General features: G+C 38.3%; 1 protein-coding gene across 1 annotated transcript; it reads left to right on the top strand.

The window, feature by feature from the left end:
- The first annotated feature begins 4,377 nt into the window (after positions 1–4,377).
- Positions 4,378–10,333, top strand: LOC132131016 (complement factor B-like). The gene is made up of 18 exons (XM_059542969.1): positions 4,378–4,497; positions 4,639–4,854; positions 4,963–5,148; positions 5,453–5,626; positions 5,707–5,802; positions 5,989–6,122; positions 6,309–6,459; positions 6,779–6,910; positions 7,123–7,215; positions 7,359–7,496; positions 7,743–7,834; positions 7,988–8,120; positions 8,210–8,348; positions 8,460–8,539; positions 8,690–8,799; positions 9,177–9,306; positions 9,440–9,489; positions 9,639–10,333. Exons 1-18 carry the CDS (start codon positions 4,437–4,439, stop codon positions 9,807–9,809), a joined length of 2,286 nt encoding a protein of 761 aa, XP_059398952.1. The 5' UTR covers positions 4,378–4,436; the 3' UTR covers positions 9,810–10,333.
- The last annotated feature ends 1,619 nt before the right edge of the window (positions 10,334–11,952 follow it).

An 11,952-nucleotide genomic window follows, 5' to 3' on the forward strand; every position in this document is an offset into this window, starting at 1 on the left:
TTCAGATCGATCGTGACAAACCAGTCGTTTGGTTGAATCTGAGACAAAATAGACTTTACCGTCAACATCTTGAATTTGCTCGGCCTAAATGCAAGATTCAGACGGCGTAAATCCAGAATGGGTCGTAATCCGCCGTCTTTTTTTGGTACCACAAAATAACGGCTGTAAAACCCTGACTCCATCTGAGAGGGGTGTACTTCTTCTATAGCCCCTTTGTTCAGTAGAGCTGACATCTCCCGTCGCAGCACCGCTATATCCATCGGTTTCACCACCGTGGAGAGAATTCCGCGGAAAGGGGGTGGGCCTTTCCGAAACTGAATGGTGTATCCATGCCAAATTGTGCGTAACACCCATTGAAAAATGCCGGGCAAGCGTTCCCACGTGGCCCGAAACAATATTAGCGGCCTCAAAATGTCTGTTTCCTGCAACGCTGTCACACACATTGAAATGTCCGGGCACGAAAAACTCGCGGTGTTCGTGCACAGGGGAAGTGTATGCATAATAGTCGTTGCATCTCGTTGTGCGTAATCCTGAAACGTGTCCACGGCAGGAGTTAGGCCAACAGATTGTACATCGGGCTCTGCCGCTAGCGGAAAAGCGGCGGCTGTGCGAGCCGTCATGACGGGCCGTCCGTGCAGGACCCTTTGAAACGCCCCTCGAACTCTGAAAGCTGGATTGCGCAGTGTGTCTGAGGGAGCGTTTGGCGTTACAGCTCGATCCACTGCTGTTCGAGGCGTTGTTTGCGGCGAGACAGTCAGAGTTTGAGCATGGGGACTGCAATGAGAATGTTGGATGCGCGAAAGCGGTCCAACAGCGCTCTCTAGCGGAGGGCACAGTCCCTGGCAAGCAGCTAAAAAGATCAGGAGCTGCTATTCGGTGCCCGAGAACGAGCGCCGTTAGCCGTCAAACTCAGGTTCAACCTCTTACGTTGACGTTGTTGAGCCGGTGGGACAACCCTAGGGCCCCAGTCCTTCCGAGGGGGCGCCATAGGTGAAGGCTCCTCCCGAGAGGCTACTCGCTGGCGGTGAGAGGAGGTTGAGCGAGAACGCGCGGGCGCCATGTTGGTGAGATTAAGCCAGAGGTGGCGCTCAACCGTGATCAAACCGGCCATGGAACGGCCCACTGCTCGAGCACTATGTTTGGTAGCACGAAGCGCCAAATCCGTTGTCCGCCGTAATTCCTTTACCGCCTTAGGTGTAATACCCTCCCCTTCATCTAATCCTTTTAACAGCTCTGCTTGGTAGGCCTGAAGGACCGCCATAGAATGGAGCGAAGCAGCCGCCTGGCCAGCGGCCATGTAGGATTTCCCCACTAAACTGGACGTGACTCGACACGCCTTAGAGGGAAGAAGGGGGCTAGACTTCCACGCCGCGGGCGAATGAGGCGCGAGGTGCTCTGCGAGAGTCTCTTCCACCGGCGGTATCGCTGCATAGCCATGGTTTGCCATGTCAGAAATGGCGGCGAAATCCGCAGCCGCAGCGTTTGTAATCCGTGCCGAGAACGGCTGTTTCCAGGACCTCGAAACCTCCTGGTTAGAAACCGGTCGTCCAGCTTCGAAGAAGGTTGGGCCTCGGCCTTCTCAACCTCCCATTCCAGCCCCAATGTACCCACCGCACGAGAAACCACGTCCAACAGCTCGCTGTAGGAGGGGGAAACACGCCTCTCCTGTCCACTAGGAGGGAGAGGGCTAGTGTCGGCCGCGAAGTCCTCAGACCCCGAGGCCCCGGTGGATAAAACGTCGTCATCATGGCGTCCACAACCGAAGGAGATGGCACTACATGCCTCCGGTGTGGGCCGTAAATCCTCACAGGAAAAGACGACAGGCTCGATAAAAGTTTTCCTCTGCACCAGGGTAGGGGAGAGCGAGCGATGTGGAGAATATTCCAGCGCTGAGCTGTCCTCAAAATCCATGTCGCACGTGTCACCCCAAGCTATCACCTCGTGCGGTGCCTCAGCAGTCGCAGAAGTGACATGGCGGGGGTTAGACACGGGGGCGACATCAGAAAAAACATCTACCCTCGAGTGCAGCACTCTGAGCCGCAGGCCATCGCAATGGGGGCATGAAGAAAGGCCGCTAAGCGCCGCCTGTGCGTGATGCAAGCCTAGGCAAACTACGCACCTGTCATGAGTGTCCCCCTTCACGATGTACCTGGTACACGGCTCTTTGCATTTCCTGCAACTCATCGCGTCCGCGGAGAGGAGTAACACTGCTCGTGAAGATCGCTGGAGAACGCGAGATAATAGGGCACAGAAGATTCGGGATACTGAAGGGATGAAATCTGAGTTAAATGGCGCGCGAAACCAGGTATATATGCGTACGCATGCATGGGCGGTGCCACGCGCTATTTGGCCAATAGTATTGGCGGGATGGTATAGGGCTTCAGACATTCGTCACACCGAAGGTGTTCCCATAGTGGTGACGTCACCGCAGCATTGAAGTGACCTATGAAAGGGAACCTTTTATTCGCCCTGAGATTTCACAGGAAATACGTAGTCTATTGCACGTTTCTGCAGACCAACTGCCCCCTAGTGGTCGGGAGCATTTCCGTTGTATTGTGGCTTATTGTATTTGTGTTGTGAGAATTTCGTTGTGTTGTGGGTTAATGTCTTTGTGTTGAGGCTTAATGTATTTGTGTTGTGGCTTAATGTATTTGTGTTGTGGCTTAATGTCGTTGTGTTGTGCACTACTGGGCCACCGTATATATATATATATATATATATATATATATATATATATATATATATATATATATATATATATATTATAAAAATAATTAATTATATTTGTCCGTTTTGATATATCTGTTTACCTAGCTGTCTATGTAATATTTGGGAGGCCATATGTGCCATTCATAAAGGACACCTCCCCATACAGGATTTTAAAGCTGTCATGTGATGCGATTCCAAGTTTCTTCTTGACCTATATCAAAATTGTCTGACATTCTTCTTTATTTTTTATTTAGTTTTTGAAGCTGAAACATGCATTGTATGCAGAGAGACAGGTTATTTATTTATTCTTTATTTATTTTTTCCCAAAAAGTCTTAGTTTGTGTTAATCTGAAGAACATAGATAAATGGGGCGGCATGACAGTACAAAGGATGGAAATTGCCTTTGAAGGCTTTATTTTTTGTGTTAAACTTTGCTGAATTTTAATTGCTTTTCTATGCACTAGATGGCATGCAGTCATTGTACTTTGTTTTCTCCCTTAAACCAAATTTTTGTATTTCTGTCTGACCAGATATTTAGGAATTATTTTTCTTAAGCATTTTCACTTTGCATTGAGTTGATTCAACCTGATGAAACAAGCATCTCTTTATTTATTTATTTTAAATTTGTACCCTTTTAATTTTACTCAAGTCTTTTAATTGAGTAAAATGCTCACTGAATATCTGCATTTTTACAGATATTACAGAGTAAAATTTTTGAGTACTTTTTACACCCCTGCTCACTTTGAAACTGATTAATGAAGTGAACCATATAAATTGCGTGACTGAGGAAATCTGAAGTTTTTACACTTTTCTAAACAACTAATGAACACAATCTATGAAACTTACAGCACGCTGTATATATATTATAAGACCTCAAAAGACAAGGTTTCTGTATAGATTTCTAATACCTCACATATTCTATTTAACCCAGTAAACTACCGTTTTACACAGAATTGTATGCATACTAGATTTAAAACAGATGCCATGAAAATAGGTCATGTGTATTTTATTACCAGCTAAGTCAATAACAAATAGATTGTTTGGTTCCAAAGAGGAGTCTGTTGTCTAAATCTCTATATTAGTTTTTTTAAAATTGATATTAATTATAAATTAACATAGAAATAAGCATTTTGCATCAATTTGACATTCAGCAGGCCTACTGTACATGACAAGAGTACTAAAATATTTTCCCTCCACATTTACCAGTCAAGTCCTGTCATACATTGAGTGCATTGATAATATGCTAGTAATATATCAGTAAATATTCATTTGGTAAACTTATTAATGTGTTAAGCAAGAATTTTTTTAAAGGGGGGTGAATGTTTTGATATAGTAATAAAATTGTTCTCAAATGACCCCTTGAGTTTGAGCTGCTCTCTGGACCCAAGATAAAATTATTCACCCTGAAAAATATTTTGTGTCACTATTCTTCTAATAATTCTGCTGTTTTCTACATCTACATTTCAATGAAAAAGTGGGAATAGAATCCATTGCAGTCTTTTAGGTCTTAACATAATTAGTTTTTTGTTATTATTAAATATATAATGGTGTATGGATGACTGTAATTATTTTGCTGTGTGTGCCGGGAAATTGATTTTCTTTATTTGACTTGAAGTAAAACATTGACCACTGAATGTAAATAAAAGCCTCCTGCTGACTATAAAAATTCCCTGTCCATTTGCTTCTGTATTTGCTTCTTAATCTCAGCTCAACTTGGAATAAACAGCATGGAGTGTAAGCAGCAGTTGAAATGGTTAATACTTGCAATGATATGTCCTCTTATTGCAGGTAGGTATTTTTGCTTATTAACAATGCACTCTGAAATATACAGACAAAATATTTTGGAAATAAAACAGCAACAACTGACAAAAGTTACTTCCGTCATAATTTTCATGGCTTCCTCCAATAATCTGTCTGTTTCTGCTACAGGTGCCCCATCCTCCATGTCCAAACGAGAGAGTTCATGTCCCAAAGAGAATCTAAACATTAAAGGAGGAACGATTGTTCTTTCTAAAGGCTATTCAGATGGGAGTCTTCTAAAATACATCTGTCCAAATGGATATTACCCATCGGTTCGGTCACGTCTGTGTCAAGATGGACGCTGGACCTCAAAGATCAAAACCAGAAAAACCCCAGAGTGCAAAAGTAAGAAACAAGGCATTATTTGTGTCATTATATCATGAATAATTGCTGGACTTATTTCTTTTTATTATACTTTTCTACTGTATGCATTTATTCATGCATTTATCCTAGAGATCACATGTCCCAATCCCCGTGTTTTTGAGAATGGAGAGGTGATTCCATATAAAGACAAGTACTATGTAAATGACACAACCACCTACTCATGTCATTCCGATTATACATTCCGTGGCTCAGCAGAACGTGTTTGCAAGCCTAATGGGAAGTGGAGTGGAAGCACACCAATTTGTGGACGTGACTGTGAGTAATCGCTATAGATTTTTAAATATGTAAGCACACAGAATTTTCCATGTGCTAGTCTGATTTAAAGAGAAATGTAATCCCTGGTGTTATATCTCAAAAGTAAAATTCATATAACAGAGTTCTTGGGTTCATCTTAAAAATAAACTACTTTGTACTTCAGTTCAGTTTTTATCTGATGACCCTTGAGTTCATCAGAGTTTTAGCAGAAATTTCTCTCCATGCATCTGACTAAAACAGGGCTTTTCAAACATAGGTTCCAACGATCTCCACTTCCATTTGTCTGTTTATTACTGTCTCACAGCTGATCACTGTCCTGATCCTGGTGTTCCCCCTGGTAGCAGTCGAACAGGGAACATGTTTAACATAGATGACAAAGTCACGTACCGCTGTCAGAGTCCATTGACCTTGATTGGTTCCAAAGTGCGAGTGTGTCTGGATGGAGGCCAGTGGTCAGGAACAGAGCCACAATGTTACGGTAAGTCTTCTAAAAGTTACATCCAAAATCATGTGCTTTGCAGTACATGTTTTCACAAACATTGTGTTAATACTGTACAGCTGATTTCACATACGACACCCCAGAGGAAGCATCAGAAGCTTTCAGCAGTTCTCTTAAGTCAAATCTAGCAGTTTCTCAACAGTATGAAAAAGAAGGTAATTTTTGTGTGTCTTAAAGCATAATCCTACACACACACACACACACACACACACACACACACACACACACACACACACACACACACACACATTTTTAAAATCTTTATTAATAATTGCAATGCTTGGAATTAGAGACAAAATCATATCAGCATATTTGAAATGTTGTGATCCTTCTTTCTTTAGATCAGCAGGGGAAGAAATTAACTATGAATCAGGGTGGAAAACTTGATATTTACATTGCCGTGGATGCATCTGAGAGCATAAATCCGGAGGATTTTGAAAAAGCAAAAACCACCATTAAAATGCTTATAGACAAGGTATGTTAATTGTCAAATCCTCAGAGGTTGCTGTAGTAACCCCTTATTTAAGCATTGTATTTAGGATGCTGCTTACTGCATCTGAAAATCCTGTTTCACATTATGGAAACATGAACTGCACTGAAATCCAGCATTTTGATCAGAAAACAGACAGATGTTGAATTCTCAATGCTCTTTCCCCAAAAGATTAGTTATTACCCGGTCTCCCCAAACTATGAGATCCTGATATTTGCTACAGAATTTACGCGGATAATCTCTATGAGGGACTTCAAAACTAATGAAGATGCAAGAAACATAATGAATATTTTTAAAGAGCTTGACGACTTTAGTTATGAGCGTAAGTATTCTGTTTGAATGTCTCTTTTTGAGTCTTATTGTATAAATAGATATAATTTGATTTTTGTTAGATTATTATAACAGAGAATTGTACTATGAAAAAAATTATATGTTTAAATCTAAATTGAGGAAAATGCAATTATTTATTGCTGTCCAATGTGAAAGTAAAAAATAAAAAAAATCTTACATTATTATTCTTTTTTTAAATCTCATTTTATTTTCTGATTTTAATTCATTTTAATTCAGATTTAATCAGTTGTTTCTATCAGAAAATGTTTCTCATAAAATTCTGATGTGAAAAACAAACAAAAAAAAAACAGGTCAAGGTCAAAAAACAGGTACCAATATCGCCAAAGCCTATACAGCCATTTTAGAGAGCATGAAACTAGAGGAGATCAACAATGCAACGACCTTCAATGAGACCCAACACATCGTCATACTGTTCACTGATGGTACTGAATTTTCAGTATTTACATACAGTACAATTCAGTATATGCATATATAACTGTACTTAAAAAATATTTCTCACCTAAGTTCTTTATCGGAGCAAATAAATCAATATATTAATAAATTACTCAATGCACAGTATTACAAATTAGAATAAATTTTGAGTTCAACTTTTCAAATAAACAAATATTCACTGGAATTTCATCTTGCTTCATAGGTCAGGCAAACATGGGGGGGAATCCCAGACCTAAAGTGGAACAGATCAAACATCTTGTCACTAAAAATCTTCCAGACAGAGAGAAGAATCTTGGTGAACATGAAATTTATTAATCATAATTATATTTTAAATGTGTCTGTCATTCACAAGCAGGGACAGCAAAAAATACACATATTTGTTTAATTTTTTTATTTAATATTATTTCATATTGATATGGATGCATCCTCTCTTTCCAGATCTTTATTTATTTGGAGTTGGAGATGACGTGAATCAAGAAGACATAAATGGCTTAGTGTCACAGAGAGACCAAGAAAAATATTTCTTTAAGCTTAAAGACTTGACAGAGGTGCAGAAGATGTTCGATGACATGATTGGTACTGTATCTGCAATTCACCCAAAAGTGACGTTTCTGTAATTATTGATTAATTATACTGTAATTATCACCTTCAACACAAAAAATAAAATAAAAACAAACAAACAAAAAAACAAACACTTTTGCATTTCACTATTGTTTGGATGAATCAGTTTCACAGTTCCTGACCAGTTATAATTCTTTATAATTACTTCAGTGTAAATTGCTGTTGTTATTATTAACTCTTTATACCTGCTTCCTTACACAGACGAGAGCACCAGTGTAGGATTGTGTGGGATTGTGTGGGAAGGCTTGGAAAATAAACGCCGTGCATTCCCCTGGTTGGCACAGATTAATATTGTAGTGAGCATTACATTTTTATCGCTTTATTAAGAACTCAATGAAGTTAAAGGAAAAATGTTCACCCACAAGCAGAAGAAATATGCATGTTATGGCTAAAGAGTTTAATCATTCCAACCATATGAACATCAGTCTTCTCTGCTCTTCATGTAGCATGCTTCTGCATCTAAAGGTTCCAATTGCATGGGTTCATTAGTTTCCTCAAGTTACATCTTGACAGCGGCTCACTGCTTCAAAGAGGGAGACACACCTGATAAGATAATAGTTAAACTGGACAAAGACCTGGGTATGTCCTGATATGTCCATATTTTCAGACTGAAGTAAAACATGTCACAGGGTACATTTTATTAATGACATTTGCATTTCCTTTTGCAGTTGTAAAAGTGAAAAATTTCAAACTTCATCCTGATTATAAACCCACAGCAAAACAGCATATGGGAATACAAGAATATTATGAATTTGATATAGCTCTTATACAGTTGGAAAAAGCTGTTGAGATGAGTTTTAATCTACGGTGAGGAGCACAGACCTTCAACATGTGATGTTAATTTAGTAAGAATATGAAAAAGGAAGAAGAAGAAAAAAGCTGAACTAATTAAATAACATCATGTGTATTTCTCTTCAGACCAATCTGCATCCCATGTACAAGAGAAACCAATGGAGCTCTGAAACTTTCAGAAAGTGAAGGGACTTGCAGAAAACATGGTGAAGTCCCTGTCAGACATGATGTATATATATAAGAACCATATCAGAAATATGAAACATAACTTAATTTAAACATGTGAAAGATTTTATACAATGAAACTTACCAAACATAAAATGTCAAACCTTTTTTTCTCCTTGCATTTCTTACAGAGGAAATACTAATGAACAACGAGCTTGTGGAAGCTGCTTTCACGTCTGATATGGATACTGATAATAGTCCAAAAAACATAAAAAGCATCACAATCAAGCTTGGAAAATATGTAATGATTTTTCTTATTTTTAATCTTTCCAATCTGTGTAGTTTGAAGAGCTTCATTTAAGTTGATTTATTAATGCAAAGGCTGACTATCTTTTTCAGGCCTCCATAGTGTTAGAAAGTGAAATGTTCTTGAACATTTAGAATTACATTAACATATAAATAATAATAAAAAAAAAAAACTTTACTTTTGACTTCATGGTGCCTTTAAAGTGTCATGAATTTCTACACAACCATTTGTTGGTGCTTGAATTATTGTTTTGACATTCAACATTAAATAGATGCAATATTCAACAGAAAACATTATGTGAATCGCTTATGGTTAAAAAACATATTTCAGTCATCAACCAGCAAAAAACACTTGGTGTACTTTTTCTTTAGCGGGATGCTTGTGTTGAAGATGCAAAAAAAGCAAAAGGAATCAATGTGGAAAATGCCAGGGAAGCAGTTACAGACAATTTTCTGTGCAGTGGTGGTACTGAACCAAAAACAGATGATGTTGCCTGCAAAGGTATGTTTGATTTTTGCCGTCAAGATGGCAACTTGTATTTGGTTCTTATCTACTATATTTATTGATAACATTTGAATCATTAGAGATCTAAAATTGATTTATACAATTCTTGTATTGTGTTATTTTGTAACAGGTGATTCAGGTGGGGCCACTTATGTGAATAAAAAAGGTCGAGTGATTCAGGTGAGATTTCTGTTTCCTTTGAAAACAGTTTTGATGTGGCTGTAAAATCTCATGTACACTGAGTTACATATTACACAGTGAAAATAAAGACTCATTTGAGAGAAGCTGAGAACTAGGAACGTTTTTGATGTCTGAAAAATCTTTGATAGGTTGGTGTCGTAAGCTGGGGAGTGAAGGATGTCTGCAAGGAAAAAAGGAGATTCACTTCGGATGCAGACTCCAGAGATTACCATTCAAATCTGTTCAGTAAGGAGATACGCTCATTCCTTCAAGAACACCTAGAAAATGACCGCATAGGACAACCTCTTACATTCTTGTGAATGCTTTAGCAGACTGAACCTGTGTGAGTGCAGTCTGATAAAACACTGATTTATTTTCTGATGAATATATTCAACTTTAAGTCAAATAGCTGGTCTTTGTTAAAAATGTTAAACATTTATTAACAACATTCTTTCATGTTTTACTCATTCAATGTCATGTCTTTATGTCTATGTTGGAGCAGGACAGTCTGTACTGTGTATCCAAGAACTGGCAGGCAGGGGAGTTTCATTATTGCAGTTCCACTACTTGTTTCCATCTGTCTTGAGAATGATAATAGCAAAAAAATAAAATAAATAAAGCCTAACAATTTGTCACTAAACCTGCTGTATTAGGGCTGAAGCGTAATGGAGAGAATATGAAGATTATCATACATGAAAATTGACAGCTATGGCATTGATCAGACAAGAACCATTGTCATGCTAACATTAATTCCAAACACTTGTTAGGCTGGATGTCCCAAAGCACATAAGTCATTTTGTGCAAATAGCTGGTCTTTGATAAAAAGAATAAAAATGTTAAACATCTATTGTCAGCAGTCTTTCATGTTTTACTATTTCAGTATTATGTCTTTGTTATGTCTATGTTGGTACGGTACTTAGGGTTGGCACCTTCACCCAGGCAAAATAACCCCCCCCCCCCCCCCAAAAAAAAAAAACATGCTCAAACATTAAACTTCCAATTGAACATCCTAATATTGTTATTTTAAATTTGATTATTTATTATTATTACTTATTAATAGGTTTTTTGTCAGTTTTGCTGCTTTTACCTGGATTGGATGATTTTTTTATTAATTTGCTCAAAATTAGGGCAACATTTATTTGTCCCATTTTTCTGTAAATAATTTTGCATTTTAAAACACTTTTTAAAATTCCAAACTATATGACATTTCTTTTTTATTTTATATATATATTAATATTAATATAAACTTAATGCATAAAGTTCTCTCTTCTGTTGAACACAAAGGAAAATACTTTGAAGAATGTGGGTAACCAAACAGCTTCTAGTCCTCAGTAACTTCTGAAAATACTATCAGAGTCATTGGGGACCAGAAACTCTTTGGTTACCCACATTCTTCAAAGTATCTTCTTTTATGTTCAAAAGAAAAAAAAATATTAAGGTCTTGGAACAACTTGTGGGTTTGCAAACAATGAATAAATGCAATTTTTTTGTGTGAACTATCCGATATTTACGATCCTTCTGGTAGCACGTGAAGGCAGCATTAATGAAAACAGGAAGAGACAATAGTAGCTTTAGCAACATTAGCCTTACAGAGAGCCAAGAAGCTCTTTTGGAAAACAAAATATGACGCGTGATGTCTTTGTCTGGAATCTGGAGGTTTGCGCACAAAGTGCTGGTATTGATCCCTCTTTCAGAAATATATCTTTGCACTCCAGCGCTGAACTGGCCCCTGTTTGTGAGGAAGTCACAACATTAGCATGTTTGTAAGCACAAATATATTGGATTTTTCAGTTTTTTGGGGGGGGATCTTTACCTTCGAAAATGAAATTATTACCACCATGTCCTCTGTGGTCTATGGAGACTCCTGTCCGTTGCTGCATCCCAAACCACAACACTTGTAATGGCTCTTTTATTTTTTTATTTTCTTTTCTCTTTACATTTTAAAACAGTTCTAATGCCATGGCAAAAGGTTGACCAAACATGCTAACTATTCTGTCTTTGGTTGCACAGATGAGCACAGAACACTATTTAGAGTCTCACAAATTCTGAGTATGGGTCACCGTACTTGGCCGAATGTCACTTCACTTCACTTTAACATAAACTTGTGTGTTAATGAGAACTTATTTTAGTACTCACATGCCGTGTGACAGCTGCTTTCTGTCCGTGTGCTTCAGATGTGTGCTCTCAAAAAACCGTACATCAGAAGTTAAACTAACATGGTTTAAAACACATGATGATTTCAACCAAAACAGGAGGTACAAGCTGTAATAATGCAGCTCTATTCTGGAAAAGGGGGTAGGGAGCATCAGCTCATTTGCATTTAAAGAGACAGGCACGAAAAAACAGCGTGTTTCTGCTTCCATTAAAAATGGGCATTTTCAAAATGATATAATAAATTATCATTGGGGGTAGTTGGAGCTGAAACCTCACAGACACATTCTGGGGACACCAGAGCCTTATTTT

This window comes from Carassius carassius, chromosome 47 (assembly GCF_963082965.1).
Source record: "Carassius carassius chromosome 47, fCarCar2.1, whole genome shotgun sequence".
NCBI classification, from domain to species: Eukaryota; Metazoa; Chordata; class Actinopteri; order Cypriniformes; family Cyprinidae; genus Carassius; species Carassius carassius.

What these genes read in the sequence shown, in the direction of transcription:
- LOC132131016 (XM_059542969.1), top strand. Translation starts at nt 4,437, where the DNA reads ATGGAGTGTAAGCAGCAGTTGAAATGGTTAATACTTGCAATGATATGT. An exon ending in GAGATGAGTTTTAATCTACG is followed by an intron (nt 8,349 to 8,459) that starts GTGAGGAGCACA and finishes ATTTCTCTTCAG; the next exon opens with ACCAATCTGCATCCCATGTA. An exon ending in AGATGATGTTGCCTGCAAAG is followed by an intron (nt 9,307 to 9,439) that starts GTATGTTTGATT and finishes ATTTTGTAACAG; the next exon opens with GTGATTCAGGTGGGGCCACT.